The sequence below is a fragment of the Pristis pectinata genome, chromosome 8, assembly GCF_009764475.1.
Source record: "Pristis pectinata isolate sPriPec2 chromosome 8, sPriPec2.1.pri, whole genome shotgun sequence".
Lineage (NCBI taxonomy): Eukaryota > Metazoa > Chordata > Chondrichthyes > Rhinopristiformes > Pristidae > Pristis > Pristis pectinata.
The window spans coordinates 40,732,951-40,753,331 of NC_067412.1; the positions used below are offsets into that span (position 1 = coordinate 40,732,951).

General features: G+C 45.6%; 1 protein-coding gene across 3 annotated transcripts in view; it reads right to left on the bottom strand.

Annotated features, from left to right (window-relative positions):
• LOC127573864 (transcription factor MafK-like) overlaps nt 1–20,381 on the bottom strand; it is a 106,930-nt gene that overhangs the window by 17,366 nt on the left and 69,183 nt on the right. For 2 of the 3 annotated variants that reach the window (XM_052022409.1, XM_052022408.1), the window contains exons 9-15: nt 12,043–12,153; nt 10,920–11,033; nt 9,541–9,591; nt 5,447–5,531; nt 2,533–2,650; nt 1,613–1,746; nt 288–439 (exon numbers count right to left, since the gene is read on the bottom strand). In XM_052022409.1, coding sequence (XP_051878369.1) covers nt 288–439; nt 1,613–1,746; nt 2,533–2,650; nt 5,447–5,531; nt 9,541–9,591; nt 10,920–11,033; nt 12,043–12,153 — 765 coding nt within the window. The remainder of the gene's footprint in view (nt 1–287; nt 440–1,612; nt 1,747–2,532; nt 2,651–5,446; nt 5,532–9,540; nt 9,592–10,919; nt 11,034–12,042; nt 12,154–20,381) is intronic. The other variant, XM_052022410.1, reaches the window with a different exon arrangement.

Consider the following 20,381-nt stretch of genomic DNA (forward strand, 5'->3'; position numbering starts at 1 on the left):
TTGAAGAAAACCAGTGGTCTGTCCTCTGGTGCCATGGACATTATTTCTCAACCAACATCAGTAAAAACAGATAACCTGATTGCTTTTTTGCTATTTGTGGGCTCTTGCTATGCCCAAGCTGGTTGGCACATTTGTGACATTACAACACTTCAAAATCTGAAAAATGCCCAGGTACATATTGGGGTCTTGAAGGGAATGGTATTAATACAAGCCTTTCCTTTTGCAATGTTTCAGACTGGGTTTTTTAAATAAATATACTCAAGTATAAGTTACAAACTCTGGACCACCTTCTCCTTTTGGACGTTGTGATTTCGGGAGAAGGGGTAGAAGGCACCTAGCTGCATCCATCGCACACACATTTCCTCCGTGGTACTGCCGCCAAATCCACATATGTCTGCGCCCACAAGAGGAATTCCAAACATATTGAAGTTCAGGATACCTGTGGAACAGAAAGGGCTCAAGGTTCAGGATGATGACGTGACTCACTGTAACCTTCCTCACACACTGTCCGCTGGAATTGGCAAACCTCTAATGTCTGCACTAAAGTTCTGTGATCTTCAGGTCATCTAAAACTCAGCTGCCCATGTCCTAACTCATGTCCCAAGTTTGTCACGCAGAGGGTGGTGGGCAGATCGAACGAGCTGCCAGAAGAAGTGGTAGAGGCGAGTACAATTATAACGTTTAAAAGAGATGCACGGGTTTGTGGATACGAAAGGTTTACCGGAACATGGTCCATATGCAGGCAATCGGGATTAGCTTGAATTGGCATCTTGGTCAGCATGGATGAGTTGGGCTGAAGGCCCTGTTACCGTGCTGTATAACTCTATGAATAATCTCTAGCTTATTGACCCACATTGAATCCAACTTCAGCAGTGTCTTCTCTTGGATGTAAATCCTTCTCTTGGTTGTAAGTCCCTCTGTGGTCTTGCCCCTCCATACTTGCACCAGCCCAATCTCCCTCCATAATATTCATCAAATGGGAATAGTTGATATCTGGAACTTGCTGCCAGAAGAGGTGGTGGAATCAAATAAAATTACTATGTTGAAGAGGCATGAATAGGTAAGGCACAGAAGGATACAGATGTAATGCCCAAATGGGATTAGTGTAGATGGGCAAAAGGGTCGGCATGGATGTGGTGGACCAAAGGGCCTGTTTCTGTGATGTACGACTGTATGACTCTGACTCAATTTGTGTGGTCGTTTTTATTCCTTGCCTGACCAGGAGCTAAAAATGAAGCTTATGGGCTAAACATTACTATGGCAGAGAGTGGATGATATCATGAAATGTATAAACAACACAGGAAAAACGTCAGCCATGCTAGGACATATCGTGACTGCAAGTGGTTGGTCCCATTTCCCAAATGACAGGTCCTCAGAGGAAATGGGCGCAAGCACTTTAAACCAAGCCCAAAACAATTTTAAAAAATGGGCGCAATGCACTCCAATGTCTATGGAATTTCTTTTTTCTTTGGAGCAGGAGCATTCAAGATTTTGATTTGGTGTTTGCCATGTTGATGTGAAAAGTTAAAGATCTAGTTCACAGGTTATGTAGTTACCTGACAAAAAAGATAAAACAGTATTGAGAGTTTACATCACATTCACAGGCTCGTACCTGGAATAGAAAAGTACATGTCCTTCCACTGGCTCCTGTTGTCTCCCAGCCAATGTCCGGAGTACTTGCCTTGACTTGGGAACGTTGATCGGGAAATGACAAAAGGTCGTTTCTTACGGATTTTAATCAAGGCACTGGAACAAAGAGAAAGTAGCATTTTAGCCAATGAACACATTAGGAAATTGCTTATCCCTTTATAGGCTCAGGGGAGTCAACTCAAAACACAGATAGACAAGGTAGTGAAGAAGCTGTACGGCACGCTTGCCTTTATGGGTCAGGGCACTGAATACAAGAATTGGGAGATCATGTTACAGCTGTACAAGACATTGCTGAGACTACCCCTGGAGTATTGTGTGCAGTTCTGGTCACCATGGGAAAAGAAGGATGTGATTAAGATAGAGAGGGTCCAGGAAGGATTCACAAAGGTGTTACCAGGATTGTAGGACTTGAGCTATGAAGTGAGACAGAATAGGCTGGAACTGTTTTCCCTGGAGCAAAGGAGGCTGAGGGGTGACCTTGTGGAAGTTTATAAAATCTTGAGCGGCATTGATAAGGTGAATGGTCATAGTGTTTTTCCCAGGGTAGGGGAGTCCAAAATTAGAGGGCATCGGTTTAAGGTGAGAGGGGAAAGATTTAAAGGAGACCTGAGGGGCAAGTTTTTCTTCACAGAGAGTAGTGGGTATGTGGAACAAGCTGCCAGAGGAAGTGGTATAGGTGGGTACAATTACAACATTTAAAAGACATTTGGACAGGTACATGGATAGGAAAGGTTTAGAGTATTATGGACCAAACACAGCTCAGGTAAGCACCTTGATTGGCATGGACAAGTCGGGCTGAAGGGCTATGACTCTCTATGACTCTGGTTTATATTTTTCTGATGGTTCTCGCGGAGGTCTGTAAGAAAGTTCACACAGACTGACCTTGCTGAGGCCTTGGCCTCCATCAGCCCATACAGGCTGTGCACGTTGTAGTGTGTCAATGCCTTCTGCTTAACCGAGGCACAAATGGTCCGGCTGCGCAAGCTGCCGCCCAGCACACCTGAGGAGAAAACACAACACAGCGTGTAGCTTCCAATGTACCGAGGCACACACCCCTCCACGCTGACACTGACCCCTACTATCTCACCACCCCCACCTCTAAGCTCAACTCTTATCATAGAACCATAGAAAACTACAGCACAGAAAACAGGCCATTTGGCCCTTCTAGTCTGTACCGAAACATTATTCTGCTAGTCCCATTTACCTGCACCCAGCCCATACCCCTCCAGACCTCTCTCGTCCATGTATCTATCCAATTTACTCTTAAAAGTTAAGAGCGAGCCCACATTTACCACATCAGATGGCAGCCCATTCCACAATCCCACCACTCTTTGAGTGAAGAAGTTCCCTCTAATGTTCCCCCTAAACCTTTCCCCCCTTCACGCTAAAGCCATGTCCTCTCGTACTTATCTCTCCTAATCTAAGTGGAAAGAACCTACTTGCATTAACTCTGTCTATGCCCCTCATCATTTTATAAACCTCTATCATATCTCCCCTCATTCTTCTCTGCTCCAAGGAATAAAGTCCTAACATGCTCAATCTTTCCCTGTAACTCAACTCCTGAAGACCCGGCAACAGTCTTGTAAATCTCCTCTGCACTCTTTCAATCTTACTGACATCCTTCCTGTAGTTCGGCGACCAGAACTGCACACAATATTCTAAATTTGGTCTCACCAATGACTTATACAACCTTACCAAAACATTCCAAATCCTATACTCAATACTTTGATTTATAAATGCCAGGATGCCAAAAGCCTTTTTTACAACCCTATCTACCTGTGACTCTACTTTCAAGGAATTATGTATCTGAACTCCCAGATCCCTTTGTTCCTCCGCACTCCTCAGTGCCCTACCATTTACTGTGTATGTCCTCCCTTGATTTGTCCTTCCAAAATGCAACACCTCACACTTGTCTGCATTAAATTCCATCTGCCATTTTCTGGACCATTTTTCCATTTGGTCCAGATCCCTCTGCAAGCTTTGAAAGCCTTCCTCGCTGTCCACTACACCTCCAATCTTAGTGTCATCAGCAAACTTACTAATCCAATTTATCACATTATCTTCTAGATCATTGATATATACAACAAACAACAATGGCCCCAACACAGGTCCCTGAGGCACACCACTAGTCACAGGCCTCCAATCTGAGAAACAACCATCCACAACCACTCTCTGTCTTCTCCCACACAGCCAATTTTGAATCCAGTTTACAACCTTTCCATGGATACCCATTGACTGAACCTTCTGAACTAATCTCCCATGTGGCACCTTGTCAAAGGCCTTACTAAAGTCCATGTAGACAACATCCACAGCCTTACCTTCATCTACTTTCTTAGTGACCTCCTCAAAAAACTCCACAAGATTCGATAAACACGATCTACCACGCACAAAGCCACTTGCGTGACCTTCTCCAACTCACCTCTCAGATGGCGATGAAGAGGCATATAGGAGTGAGATAGATTAGCTGGTTGAGTGGTGTCGGAACAAGAACCTTGCACTCAAACGTCAGCAAGACCAAGAAATTGATTGTGGACTTCAGGAAGGGGAAGACAGGAGAACACACAACAGTCTTCATTGACAGGTCAGCAGGGGAAAGGGTAAGCAGCTTCAAGTTCCTGGGTGTCAATATCTCAGAGGATCTATCCTGGGCCCAACACATTGATGTAATCACAAAGAAGGCATGCCAGCGGCTCTACTTTGTTAGGAGTTTTAGGAGATTTGGTATGTCACCAAAGACTCTTGCAAATTTCTACAGATGTACGGTGGAGAGCATTCTGACTGGTTGCATCACCGCCTGGTACAGAGGCTCCAATCCACAGGATCACAAGAGGCTGCAGAGGTTATAGACTCAGTCAGCTCCATCATGGGCACAACCCTCCCTGCCATTGAGGACATCTCAAGAGACGATGCCTCAAGAAGGTGGCATCCATCATTAAGGACCCTCACCACCCGGGACATGCCCTCTTCAAGTTACTACCATCGGGGAGGATGTACAGGGCCTGAAGACCCACACTCAATGTTTCAGGAACAGCTTCTTCCCCATCGCCATCAGATTTCTGAATGGTCCATGAACCCATGAACACTACCTCATTATTCCTCTTTTCCACTACTTATTTATTTTTGTAACTTACAGTAATTTTTAATGTCTTTATGTCTTGCACTGTACTGCTGCCACAAAAAAAACAAATTTCATGACATATGTCAGTGATAATAAACCTGGTTCTGATTCACATATCCACCTCATCCTATCATCCTGCCTCTCACTGCTAAACCTCTCCTCCTCACTGGTGACCCTCCTCACTCTTGCCCCCTCACCACCGATCCTACCCCTCTCTTGCAAGCTACAGACCCCTCCCACCCTTAGCCCCTCACCACAATCCCTCTCCAATAATACCTTCCCACCTCTCCTGCTTCTCACAGTCCTCTGCTCTCACCGACTCTCCACACTCTCCCTTTGCTAATGGCACTCCCAGTTCTAAGGAGTAACAGACTCAGAATGGCAATGAGCTATCACTACTCACATTAAACCAAGAGCATGATTCATAACAAGAGCCTAGTCTCACACAACAGCTCCCATACCCTGTTTTCTGGTTTATCCTGCCTTCCTGTATATCCTTTTTGCAGTTTATCCTTCCACCTCAGATATCCTCCTTTCCATTTTATCATTCCTACCCAGGTATTCTCCTTTCCAGTTCATCCTTCCTGCCTGGATATCCTCCTTCTACCCCTGTATGATAGTGAGGTGTGTCATTCTCCATTCCCAGTGCAAGTCTCCGAGGTCTGACTCACTCTTCACCTGGGACAAAGGGGGGATTTTCCAGCTCGTTGGTCGGGCACCCGCTCTCTGATCCATCCACAAAGTTGGAAGGCTCGTTCATGTCCTAGAATATTCCAGAAAGACAATTAGAGTAAAACATTACAATGAGATTAACCTCTGATAAGGTTAAAGTGATAGGCAGGGGGTTGTTTGTTAACTTGCCAGGCCCACCTGTGCTGTGCAGAGTCCTGCTCTTCAATATTCAAGGGTATAATGGCACTGGGAAGGACATAAAGAGAGGCAGGGACTGTATTACTTAGAGAAGGCTGAGGGGAAATCAGATGCAAGTATATAAAGTGATGAGAGGCCAGGACAAAGTGGATCGTTGGAGACTGTTCCTGCTGATGGAAGGGTTGAGGAATAGAGGTCACAGGTATAAAATTGTCCAATGTGTTCAGGAAAGTTTTCTAAATCAAAATATAGAGGTACCAATGAGAGAGAATGTAATACTTGATCTCCTATTAGGGAACCAGACAGGTCAGGTGACAGAAGTATGTGTAGGTGAGCATTTTGGGTCCAGTGACCATAACGTCACTAGTTTCAAGTTCATTATGGATAAGAACAGGTCTGGTCCTCGAGTTGAGGTTCTAAATTGGAGAAAGGCCAATTTTGTAGAAATGAGAAAGGATCTAGGAAGAGTGGATTGGGATAAGTTGTTTTCTGGCAATGATGTGTTCAGTAAGTGGAAGGCCTTCAAGGGCGAAATTTTGAGAGTGCAGAGTTTGCATGTTCCTGCCAGGATTAAAGGCAAAGTTAACAAGCATAGGGAACCTTGGTTTTCAAGGGATATTAGCGATCTGGTTAAGAAAAAGAGAGAGGTATAGGCAACTAGGAACAAGTGAGGTACTTGAAGAGTATAGAAAAAGTAGGAAAATACTAAAAAAGGAAATCAGGAAGGCAAAAAGAAGACATGAGGTTGCTTTGGCAGATAATGTGAAGGTAAACCCAAAGGGTTTCTACATGTATATTAAGAGTAAAAGGATAGTAAGGGACAAAATTGGTCCCCGAGAAGATCAGAGTGGTGTGTGGAGCCTCAGGAGATGGGGGAGATCTTAAAAAGTTTTTTTGCATCAGTATTTACTCAGGAAACTGGCATAGTGGATATGGAAGGAAGGGAAACAAGCAGTGGTGTCATGGAACATATAGAGATTAAAGAGGAGGAGATGCTTGCTGCCTTTCATGAATAAAGGTAGATAAATCCCCCAGGCCTGGTAAGATATTTCCTCGGACATTGAGAGAGACTAGTGTAGAAATTGCAGGGGCCTGGCAGATATACTTAAAATGTCCTTAGCCACAGGTGCAGTGCCGGAGGACTGAAGGGTAGCTCATGTTGTTCCATTGTTTAAAAAAGGATCTAAAAGTAAACCAGGTAATTACAGACCAGTGAGCCTGACATCAGTAGTAGGTAAATTATTGGAAGGTGTTCTGAGAGATCGGATATACAAGTATTTGGACAACCAAGGGCTGATTAAGGATAGTCAGCATGGCTTTGTGCGTGGTAGATCGTGTTTAACAAATCTTGTACAGTTTTTCGTGGAGGTTACCAAGAAAGTAGATGAAGGAAAGGCTGTGGATGTTGTCTACATGGACTTTAGTAAGGCCTTTGACAAGGTCCCACATGGGAGGTTAGTTCAGAAGGTTCAGACACTAGGTATCCATGGAAAGGTTGTAAACTGGATTCGAAATTGACTGTGTGGGAGAAGACAGAGAGTGGTAGTGGATGATTGTTTCTCAGATTGGAGGCCTGTGACTAGTGGTGTGCCTCAGGCATCTGTGCTGGGGCCATTGTTGTTTGTTGTCTATATCAATGACCTAGATGATAATGTGGTAAATTGGATCAGCAAGTTTGCTGATGACACTAAGATTGGAGGCGTAGTGGACAGCGAAGAAGGCTTTCAAAGCTTGCAGGGGGATCTGAACCAACTGGAAAAATGGGCCAGAAAATGGCGGATGGAATTTAATGCAGACAAGTGTGAGGTGTTGCATTTTGGAAGGACAAATCAAGGTAGGACATACACAGTAAATGGTAGGGCACTGAGGAGTGCGGAGGAACAAAGGGATCTGGGAGTTCAGATACATAATTCCCTGAAAGTGGAGTCACAGGTAGACAGGGTTGTAAAAAAGGCTTTTGGCATCCTGGCATTCGTAAATCAAAGTATTGAGTATAGGAGTTGGGATGTTATGGTGAGGTTATATAAGACATTGGTGAGGCCAAACTTGGGAGTATTGTGTGCAGTTCTGGTCACCTAACTATAGGAAGGATATCAGTAAGATTGAAAGAGTGCAGAGGAGATTTACTAGAATGTTTCCGGGTCTTCAGGATTTGAGTTACAGGGAAAGATTGAACAGGTTAGGACTTTATTCCTTGGAGCGCAGAAGAATGAGGGGAGATTTGATAGAGGTTTACAAAATTATGAGTGGTATAAACAGAGTTAATGAGAGTAGGCTGTTTCCACCTAGATTAGGAGAGATAAGTACGAGAGGACATGGCTTTAGGGTGAAAGAGGAAAGGTTTAGGGGGAGCATTAGGGGGAACTTCTTCACTCAAAGAGTGGTGGGATTGTGGAACGGGCTGCCATCTGATGTGGTAAATGCGGGCTCACTCTTAAGTTTTAAGAATAAATTGGATAGATACATGGATGGGAGCGGTCTGGAGGGTTATGGACTGGGTGCAGGTAAATGGGACTAGCGGAATGATGTTTCGGCACAGACTAGAAAGGCCAAATGGCCTGTTTTCTGTGCTGTAGTGTTCTATGGTTCTAAAATAAAGAGGGAGAGAATTAACGAACAAGGAAAAACCTTTAATCCAACGTGTGGTTGGGATTTGGAATGCACTGTCTGCAGATGTGGTAGAGGCAGGTTCCATCTTGGCCCTCAAGAGGGAATTGGACAAATATAGGGTGCAGAAAAATTGGTGAGGGGTAGAAGTAGTGAGTTGCTATGGTACAGAGTGGGAGTGGACACTGTAGGCTGATTGGCCTCCCTCTGGGCTCTGACTGTTCCATGGTTTTAATCATTACTAAGATGACGGCAGAACAGAGAGGACCTAATCATGAGGGATATTAAACACACTGAGACACTTATTTTCCAAAAAGGGAAATTTGAGCAGTGACTTAAGGTAAAGAGATATAATCCCTTTGACAAAGAGTGATAGTTCCTCTTCGAAGGAAATACAAAAACCACAGATGATAAAAATAAAGTAGTTACTAAAAGAGTTAGTCAGTATTTTAAGAGAAATTTCTCAGTGTAGGGAGAGGCAAGAACACTGAGCTTGCTGCTATAGGAGCAGTTAGAGTGTGTAGCATCAATGTAATTAAAGAGAACCCATATTAGTTACAGTTATTGAGTTGTGAGAGGTACAGTACAGAAACAGACCCTTCGGCCCAGAGTCCGCACCAACCATCAACCACCCATTTACACTCATGCTACATTAAACCTATTTTATTCTCCTTACACCCTATCAACTCCCCAGATTCTACCACACACCTACACACTAGGGGCAATTGGCAGAGGCCAATTAACCCATCAACCTGCATGTCTTTGGGACATGGGAGGAAACCGGAGCACCTGAAGGATACCCACAGGGTCAGAGAGAGAATGTGCAAACTCCACACAGACAGCACCGAAGGTCAGGATTGAACCCAGGTCTCTGATGCTGTGAGGCGGTAGCTCTACCAGCTGCACCACTGTGTCACAACTGTGTTGATGCTGGTGACACCGTACTTAACATATGTCCCTAAATACTGCCAAGGCCATTGAGTCAACCATGTTGATTTGCAACTGAGGAAAGAGAAGGAATGATAGGAACAGAAAAATTGGGAGAAGCGTCACGTGGAGCATAAACAGCAGCCGGGACAGGTTATCCAAAATCAAATTATTTCCAGTTTGGAAGAATGCTGAGAAGACCGTATCAGACATCTTAATGTTTAAACCAGGAACTGCCTTCTATTTGACCTCCATGAACTGTCTCAGAAACAGCTGGGACAGAAGAGAGGACCATGTGGGATTAAACATTTGTGACCTGGAAATCATTACAGGCTGAGTTTTGGACCTTTAAAACCCAGTATGCCCACCTGTCTCTTGGTGCAGGAATGGTGACAACGTTCCTGATGTCCGCATGCTTCCTGTACCTCAGCCAAAGAAGGATGGAGAATGAGGGCAAATAGAAAGGATTGAATGCAGATTGATGCACGGCATTGCTCTGTGTACTTTGACCACCTCACATTGTGTGTGCTCTACCAGTGACAACTGTGCCTCCAGCTGACAAGGCTTCAGGTTCTCTCTCCCTTATCTCGTCTACCTCTCTACCTAAATCTCTGACTTTCAGCTTAAAGCCTCACCGATCATGCTTCCTTACCCCTGTCCTAATAGGTAGCTCAGCATCAGATTTTGTCTTGAACCAAGCAACATTCTGCAATAAGATAAGCTGCCATTTAAATGCAAGTTGTGGACCATTGCTTGTGGTGCCCATCAGAACCACAGCCAAGCCTGCTGTTCCCCATACCACACATACTAATAAGCACTGAATTAAACTAAGGAGCAGGAATCCTCATCTGCTTTCCCCACTCCCTGCCCTTACAAGATCAAGAAATTGTGAACATGGTCCATTCAGGTTATTGCCATAAAATCACGTAGCCTGAAAACAGGCCGTTCGGCCCACCAAGTCCATGCTGATCATCAATCATCCATTTATATACTAATTCCACATCAATCCTATTTTAATCTCCCCATATTACACTCAACTCACCCCAGAATCTACCCCACATCTTTGCACTAGGGGCAATTTACAGTGGCTACTAACCAACCAATTGCATGTCTTTAGGCTGTGGGAGAAACTGAAGCACCCAGGGGAAACTCACATGGTCACATGGAGAATGTGTAAACTCTACACAGACAGCATCTGAGATCAGGATGGAACCCATGTCACCAGAACTGTGAGGTAGCAACTCCACTGGCTGCGCCACTGTGCCATGCAGGATTTGTACTAGTCTATAAAGTATCTAATAAACAGGATTGTGAATAGAAACTGATCCACTGATATCTTTTAGAGAAGCCACTCTTAGTCCCAGCACAACATAATTATGCTTGATGCCCTCAGGGTAACTAGGGATGTGCAATAAATGTAGCCCTTCCTCGGGTGAAGGAGTCAAAAGCAAATTGACATAAGTTTAAGGTGTGAGCTAAGTCACTTAAGAGATAAATCAGGGAACAGTATTTCACACAAGAGTTGGGTGGAAATTTGGAACTGACTTCCCAAAGGAGGATGTGGCCTCTGAGATGGGAGTCACTGGGGATTTTAAGACCGGGATCTTTGTTGGGCAAGAGAATTCAGGGATATGGAGTGAAGGGTAGCGGATGGAATTCAGATACAGATCAGCTGTGAACAAACTGAAAGGCAGGACAGGCCTGAGGGACTGAATGGCCTTATCCTGGTCCTCCAAATGCAACTTACAATCCAGAGGCCATCAAAGGGCACAGCCTTGTGGAAGTGCAGCAAGTTATCCAACCACCACTGGTGCGTGTCAGGATTTGTGAAGTCAGGAAATGCTGTCAATCCAGGCCAAACCTACATCCCATGAAAAAGCAGAGAAAATCCTATTAAATCATTCAAGACAAAGAAATACAGTCGGGACAAATTCTGTCACAGACTTTGTCCTCGTCCTCCCCCTTCCAAGAGCAGTGAATTTTAGCAGCGATCACATCACAATAATATTGGCCCAAATTTACCTTCAAAAACAAAGACCGAAAATGCTGAGGACACTTAGCACGTCATGCAGCATCTGTGGCCAGGAAAGCCCAATTAATGGACCTTTCATCAGAACTCAAAGGATGACCTGAAACATTAACTCTGTCTCCGTCTCTCTCTCTCTCTACAGATGCTGCCTGACCTGGCAAGCGTTTCCGGCATTATCTGTTTCAAGCCTACCAGCATCTAAAGGGTTTTGCTTCAAACCCTTTAATTTACCTTCAAACAGGCAGGGATTGGGTAGGTGTTATAAATCCGGTGACTCTTCCCAGGTTAATGGGACTTTGTAGCAACATGTTTTCAAGCTCTGATCCCAGGTTGCCGGATTCTGTGTTGTCCAGCACAGTCATCCTTCTCCAGGTCCCCTTCCCACCAAGTTAGACTAAAACTCAGGTTTGAATCCTCTCGCCTCCATCGCAGTTGGCCTAACCCAGCTTGGGCAGGGGGATGCTGACAGACAGGATATTACCCTTCCTGGCTGGTGATCTCCTGCCCATCCTCTCAACCCCCACTTTCCCACCCGCACTGTCTTCTAAGATCAATTAACTCCACAAAACGTGAAGCAAGCCCTTTGTCTGAATCCAGAAGATACATTGACTGAGCCAACTGTTTTTCTTCACACCTGATACACTGGTAAGCCAAACCCAAGAACCAATCCGATACACTGAACACCCCAGTACTTACAATCTCTATATGGAAACAAGTGCACACCTCTGCTAGCTAACCGTTCAGGGTAGGTTGCCATGACAGTCACTCCCGTAGAGTTCACTGACTACTCCTGCTTGGTTACCCTGGCAGAGGCTTGCTGAATCTGCTGCAGCATCCTTACCTTTCCAATCAGAGGACTTCCGGATGTATTGGTGATGAAGACTCCCCGTTTTAAGCCTTCGTCATACGGCCAGTAGGAGCCTGGTGGTTGGATGCTGCTGATCCCTGGGTCCTGCAAACAGAACGGGCATGCTTAGCATCCTGAGAGGAGGCTGAAGCTGGTCATTCCTGTTCCAAGTTCTGTACATCTTCAGTCTCTCTTCCTGCCACCCTAAACCACTCAAAGCTTCAGCATAAGTGGTTCCTCCCCCCCACCCCAAGCCCTGCTGAGGTGGAGGGACTTGCATTACTGTGGTGACTCTCACATCCCAGAGCATGTTACTGCCAGCGAAGTACATTTCAACTGCTGTAGGAAATATGGCAGGCAAAATAAACACAGCAAGCCCTCAATAATACACAAAAAGCACTGGAGGAACTCAGCAGGACAGGCAGCATCTATGGAGGGAAATAAACAGTTGATGTTTTGGGCCCAGACCCTTCATCAGGACTGTAAAGGAAGAGGGCAGAAGCTAGAATAAGAAGGTGGGGGGAGGGGGAGGAACACACGCAGGCAGGGGATAGGTGAGTTCGGGTGATAAGCGTGTCCAGGTGAGAGGGGGAGGGTAGGTGGGTGGGGCAGGGGGGTAAGATGTAATAAGCTGAGAGGTGATAGGTAGAAGAGGCAAAAGGCTGAAGAAGAAGGAATCTGGTAGGAGAGGGCAGTGGACCATGGAATAAAGGATGGAGGAGGGGAGGAGAGGAGATGGGCAGGTCATCAAGGTGGGAGAAGGGAGCCACAGGAACAGGGGAAGACAAAGGAGCAGGAAGGAAGAAAAAGAAGGGCTGGGGTAACCGGAAGTTAGAGATATCGATGTTGAGTCCATCAGGTTGGAGACTCCCAAGGTAGAATATGAGGTGTTGTTCCTCTAACCTGCATCTGGCCCTCAATAATGACCAGATAATGTTATTTAGTGATGGTGGTTAAAGGATAAATAGAAATGTAAAGGACATCTCGGGCTGTTCTCACACAGGATAATTTACATCCTCCAGAATGGGCAGATGGAGTTTTGGTTCATGAATTACCTGAGAGTGCTGCACTTGCTCTGCATTGCACTGGTGTGCTGGCTCAATAATGTGCTTAGACCTTTGGACTTGAGCCCAAAACTGAGCAGCGCAATGGTGCTGCTGCCTCACAGTTCCAGGGACCAGGGTTTGATCCTGACTTCAGTGCCGTCAGCGTGGAGTTTACAAGTTCTCTCCATAACTGCGTCAACTTTCCCCAGGACGCTCCTGTTTCCACCCATCTCCCATACATCTGCTGGTTAATTGGCTACTGTAAATTGCCCCTTAGTGTAAGTAAGTGGCAAAGGGGATTGACGAGCATCTGCAAGAGAACAAGTTGCAGGCTGCAGGGAATTAAGGACAGGATGAATGGGACTGATGGGATCGCTCTCGTGGGAGCCAGCCAAGACCCAATAGGCAGAATAGCCTCCTTGTGTGTCATTATCAGTGTAAGATGACCTACTGACCCAGAGATGACACAGCTACCCATTGAGCCACATTTTTAAATGATGCCATTAAACAGACGTGTTCTAACATGGCCGTGATCATCAGATCATGACCTGCTGCCTATGGGATCAGCGCTCAGTCTGGCTGCTCACTGGCATAGAGTCCCAGGGCAATCCTTCCTCTGCCTGAATCCCGGGTGAGTGCAGCCCTACCCCTGCCCCAAATGACATTGGCTAACGTGAAGCTTGGACATCCCTGCTCTGTGCTGCAAAACACATTGGAACATTTCCCTTTACCTACAGTGCAGCAGCTGAGGTCAATACTGACTTGCTAAGATATCCATACAATTGCCTTCTTACAATGCCCCAGTTTTGGCCTTGTAAGTATTTGGTGTGATGAATAGTGCTGCGGTTTGTTATTCAGTCTACCTTAATTCACTCTTGAGAGTTGGGGACTGCGAGCTTGGTGCTTATTGCACATTCCTGGCTACCCAGAGGTTAACCACCATTTGAACCACAGGGCGATGGTGTTCTTCCAGGACTCTGACCCAGCAAACATGAAAATGCAGATGATTTTTTTTCCACATAGGGATGGTGCATTACTGGGAGAGGTCTTAGTGTTCATAGGCACCTGCTCCTTCAAGTCTTCTGCGGGAAGGAGCCTCATGGGTTTGGGAGGTGCTGTCATTGCTGGCAAGTTGCCCTACCTCTACTGTGGATAGTATACACTCCAAAAGTGAGGAAAGGAGTGCCTGGGGCTGTTAAATCAGGTCCCGAGCAAGCAGACTACTTTTTCATTGGTGGTGCCTGGGCTCAATATATCAGGGCCAATAGCAGCATTGATGCCCCAACTGTGATCAACCAAGTAAATGAAGGAATGACTAATATTCAAGATGTGCATGGCTCAGAGGGGAGATTGGTGGTAATGTAGCAATTGATAGTCATAGTCTAATAATCCAAAGATATAATTTCAAATCTGACCATGGCAGCTGCAGAATTTAAATCCAGTTCATTTAATAATCAGGAATTGTGAAGCAGCTAGTCTCAGCAGTGGTGACCATGAAATCACTGACACGTTCCTCAGTGAATAAAATCTGCCGTCCTTACCCAAAGTTTGGCCAAAATGTAACTTCAGACCCACAACACTAACACTGAGTCTTAACCACCATCTGAAATGACCTTGTTAAAACTTTATTATACAGCAAGGTAACAGGCCCTTCTGGCCCAACGAGCCTGCGCTGCCCAATTACACCCATGTTAATCTCCTAACCCGTACACCTTTGGAAAGTGGGAGGAAACCGGAGCCCACGGAGGAAACCCACGCAGTCACAGGGAGAACATACAAACTCCTTCCAGACAGCGACGGGAATCAAACCCCAATCACTGGCACTGTAATAGTGTTACGCTAACCGCTGCGCTACCGTGACATCCAGGGCCGACCTTAAAGGACATTCAGTTGTATTGTAACAACTATATTAAAGTGGGTTAAGAGAAAAACAGACTAGTGAGCAGGTATGGACCAAGGTGACAAATTCAGACACAGCATAGTTGTTCCCAGCCCAAGTCACCCTTGTATAGTCTTCCTCACCAATGTCTCAGGACTAATGTGTAAATAATAAGAACTGTCCCAATGACGATTCAAGCAATAGCCTGACAAAGTCAAACTCATGGGATCAGAGCTTATAACCACTCCTTTACAGTCCCTGGGTACATCCAGCTCTACCAGCAGGACAGATCCACCAGAGAGAGCAGCAAGGAGGGAATGGGGAGAATGACCCATGACCCACCAGCACCCCTCCAATGAACATCAGCTATTGTCTCCCACACAGTCATGGACCTCATTTCTTCAGATCTTCCCTCCACAGCTTACAACCTCATGATGCCCCAGCCCATAAAGCCCAGCTACCTCCTGCCCAAGATCTATAAAGCAGGACTGTCTGGGCAAACAATCAGTCCCACCAAACTTATTTCTTCCTATCACAACTCCATCCTTTCTCCCTGGTCCAGTCCTTTCCACTTATATCCGTGACGCTTCAGATGCACTCTGCAATTTCAGTGGTCCCATTGAATTCACCTTCACCAAAGAAGAACAATCCCTTTATACCTCCATCCCATGTGAGAAGGATCTGAGGGTCCTCCACTTCTTCCTGGAGCAGAAACCCAACCAGTTCCCCACTACAAACACACTCATACACCTGGCTGAACCTGTGCTCTTCTTCAACTCCATTCACTTTTTCCAGATCAAAGATGTAGCAATGGACACTCCCTTGAGCCCAAGCTATGCCTCTCTTTTATGGGCTACTTGGAACAGTCGTTTCAGTTCTACTTGAGACCACTGCTCCAATTTATTTTCCAGTCCACTGATGACTGCCTTGGTGCTGCATCCTACACTCATACAGAACTCAAATATCCACCCTGTTCTGACCTTCACCATCTCTGACTCTTCCCTTTCTGGATCTCTCTCTGTAGGTTAACCATAAACATCCATTACAAGCCCACAGACTCCCACCTTATATGTTGACTATACTGCTCCCTAACCTACCTCCTGTAAGGGCTCCATTCCATTCTCCCAGTTCCTCCATCTCCATTGTATTTGCTCCAATGATGTCTGTCCACACATGTGCTTCTGAAATACCTTGTTTCTTCCTAAACTATGGCTTCCCATCTACCATAGAGTCCAGAGTCCTTGACCACATCTTATTTATTTTCACATCTCTGCTCTCATCCCCCTCTTCTTAGACAGAGCTCCTCATCTTCCATCAGTCCAAATATTCACCCGATCATCCTTCACAATTTCCACCAGCTCCAAAAAGATTTCACCACCAGACACACATTCCCCACCCCTCCTGTTTCAGTATCGCAAAAGGATTGCTCCCTTTGCGACTCCCTGGTCCACTCTTCCATCCCCACCAAACACTCCCCGTCATATAGGAACTTTCCCAGGCAATCACAGGGATGCTATACCTGTCCTTTCACCTCTTCCTTCCCACCCAAATAGTCTTTCCAGGTGAAGCAGTGCATTCATGTGCACTTCTTCCAATCTAGTGTACTGCATTTGGTATTCACAATATGGTCTCCTCTATGCTAGAGAAACTAAACACAGATTAGGTGATCGCTTTCAGACTGCAGGGGTGACCCTGAGCTGCCTGCCACTTTAATTCTCATCCCACTCCCACTCTGACATTTCTGTCTGTGGCCTCCTACACTGTTACAATGAGGTCCAACATAGGCTTGAGGACTAGCACCTAATCTTCCATCTGGGCATGTTGCAGCCTACAGGACTCAAGTCACTTTAAGTAACTCACTCTTTCTCCCTGTCTGTATCAGAACTGGTCATTACTGCCTGTCATTATATTGGCTCAGGTTTTCTTCTTCTATTTGTATAGTTTGGCTGCTGGGCAAAGACACAGTACACAGAAAAAGAAGCCTAATCTGATACTAAATCCTACTTAATTGCTCTATGCACTCATTTAGTCTCACCCTATTAAGAGAAGCAACTTCTCTGCTAATCAAAACTAACTTGTTTTCTCTTTTTCCCTAGTCCTGATGAAGGTCCAGACTTCAAATGTTCACTATATCTCTTTCCACTGACTGGCTGAGTGTTTCCAGCGTTTTCTGTTTTTATTTCAGATTTCCAGCATCCGCAGCTTTTCTATTCTCATTTAATGAGAAAGAAACAGATAGCTTTCTAGACACAGAAGATATAATGGTATGAGAAGAGACCAGGAAGAAAGATACTGAGATAGAGGAGCAACCATGATTGGATTGAATGGTGAAGCGGGTGTGAAGGGTTGAACAGCCTCCTCCTGTTTCTGTTTTCTATGTACATGTATGTACGGTTCCTGTAGTTCCCCCAAAGGACTTCTGGTAAGCTGGAGATGATCACATTACTGGCTGATTGTAAACATGGAGGGGAGACTCTGGTAAATAACATTTTTGCTTCACAATACAATGATGATCTCCAACAAGAAGCAGTCAAATCACATACATTTAATACTCAATGGCAGTGTGTATCATCTAAAAAATGCACTGTAGTTACTCACCCTGCTCCAACAGCATCTCCCAAATCACAACCTCTTCCACCAATAAGGACAAGGGCAACTGGAGCATGGGAATGCCACCTCCTGGAGATGCAGCTCCAAGTTGCACACCATCCAGACTTGGAATTATATCACTTCATCATTATTGGGTCTAAATCCTGCAACACCCTCTCCCACAGCACTGTGGGGACACCTTCATCAGAAGGACTGCAGTGGCTCACCATCACTTTCTGAAGGGTAATTTATGTTGGCCAATAAATGCTGACCTTGCCCGTGTTCGCTAGGGTGGTTCAGGAGGGTTTAAACTAGATTGCGAGGGGGAAGGGAACTGGAGGAGTAGGTCAGAGGAAGAAGGGGATGGGGAAAAGTCAGATCTGACAGGTAGAGAGGCTTTGAGGAAGGAGAAACAGAGTACAGGCTATAAAAGTAGTAAGGCGGATGGGCTAAAGTGCATTTACTTAAATGCGAGAAGCATCAGGAATAAGGGAGATGAACTGAGAGCTTGGATAAGTACATGGAACTATGATATTGTGGCTATAACAGAGACACGGCTGACATCAGGGCAGGAATGGATATTGAATATTCCTGGTTTTCAGTGTTTTAAAAGGGATGGGGGGGGGTGGGGGAGAAGAGGAGGAGGGGTGGCGATAATGGTCAGGGACACTGTTACAGCTGCAGAAAGGGTAGATAATGTAGAAGGATCCTCTCCAGAGTCAATATGGGTGGAAGTTAGGAACAAGAAAGGGGCAATTACCCTCCTGGGAGTATTCTATAGGCCCCCCGGTAGCAGTGGGGATACTGAGGAGCAGATTGGGAGGCAGTTTTTGGAAAGATGCGAAAATAACAGGGTTATTATAATGGGAGACTTCAACTTTCCAAATATTGATTGGCACCTACTTAGTGCCAAGGGTTTAGAATGGACGCAGTTTGTTAAGTGTGTCCAGGACGGATTCCCGTCACAGTATGTTGACAGGCTGACTAGAGGGAATGCCATATTAGATCTAGTTTTAGGTTATGAACCGGGACAGGTAACAGATCTATCGGTGGGTGAGCATTTGGGGGACAGTGACCATTGCTCCATAACCTTTAGAATTGTCATGGACAGGGATAGGAGCAAAGAGGACGGGAAGATATTTAATTGGGGAAAGGCGAATTATGAGGCTATACGGCGAGAACTTGGGAATGTAAACTGGGATGACATTTTTGAAGGGAAATGTACTATGGAGATGTGGTCGATGTTCAGGGATCTTTTGCAGAATGTTAGGGATAAATTTGTCCCAGTGAGGCAGAGAAGGAATGGTAGGATGAAGGAACCATGGGTGACGAGAGAGGTGGAACAACTAGTTAGGAAGAAGAGGGCAGCATACATAAGGTGTAAGCAGCAAGGATCAGACAGGGGTCGTGAGGAATATAGAGTAGCAAGGAAGGAACTTAAGAAAGGGCTGAGGAAAGCGAGAAGGGGACATGAAAAGACCTTGGCGAGTAGGGTTAAGGAGAATCCCAAGGCTTTTTTCTCGTACCTGAAGAGTAGAAGGATGGCTAGGGTAAAGGTAGGTCCGATTAAAGATAAAGATGGGAGGATGTGCCTGGAAGCTGTGGAAGTGAGTGAGGTTCTCAATGAATACTTCTCTTCAGTATTCACCAAGGAGAGGGGTCTTGATGATGCTGAGGACAGTGTTGGTGAGGGTAATGTTCTAGAGTATGTAGATATTAAGAGAGAGGATGTGTTGCAGTTGTTAGAAAATATTAGGACAGATAAGTCCCCGGGACCTGACGGAATATTCCCCAGGCTGCTTCGTGAGGCGAGGGAGGAGATTGCTGAGCCATTGGCTAGGATCTTTGAGTCCTCGTTGTCCACGGGGATGGTACCGGAGGATGGGAGGGTGGCGAATGTTGTCCTCTTATTCAAAAAAGGTAGTAGGGATAGTCCAGGGAATTACAGGCCGGTGAGCCTTACATCTGTGGTGGGTAAGCTGCTAGAAAGGATTCTAAGAGATAGGATCTATGAGCATTTAGAGAATCATGGACTGATTAGGGACAGCCAGCATGGCTTTGTGAAGGGAAGATCTTGCCTCACAAGCCTGATAGGGTTCTTTGAGGAGGTGACCAGGAAGATTGATGAGGGTAGTGCAATGGATGTGGTCTAGATGGATTAAGGCATTTGACAAGGTTCCACATGGTAGGCTTCTTCAGAAGGTCAGAGGCCAAGGGATCCGGGGAAGCTTGGCCGTGTGGATTCAAAATTGGCTTGCCTGTAGAAAGCAGAGGGTTGTGGTGGAGGGAGTGCATTCGGATTGGAGGGCTGTGACTAGTGGTGTCCCACAGGGATCGCTTCTGGGACCTCAACTTTTTGTGGTATTTATTAATGACTTAGATGAGGGGGTGGAAGGGTGGGTTAGTAAGTTTGCAAATGACACAAAGATCAGTGGTGTTGTGGATAGTGTGGAGGGCTGTCGAAGCTTGCAGAGGGATATTGATAGGATGCAGAGCTGGGCTGATAGGTGGCAGATGGAGTTCAATCCTGAGAAGTGAGAGGTGGTACACTTTGGAAGGACAAACTCCAAGGCGGAGTACAAGGTAAATGGCAGGATTCTGGGCAGTGTGGAGGAGCAGAGGGATCTGTGGGTTCATATCCACATATCACTGAAAGTTGCCTCACAGGTAGATAGGGTAGTTAAGAAAGCTTATGGGATGTTAGCTTTCATAAGTCGGGGGATCGAGTTTAAGAGCCGCGAAGTGATGATGCAGCTTTTCAAAACTCTGGTTAGGCCACACTTAGAGTACTGTGTCCAGTTCTGGTCACCTCGTTATAG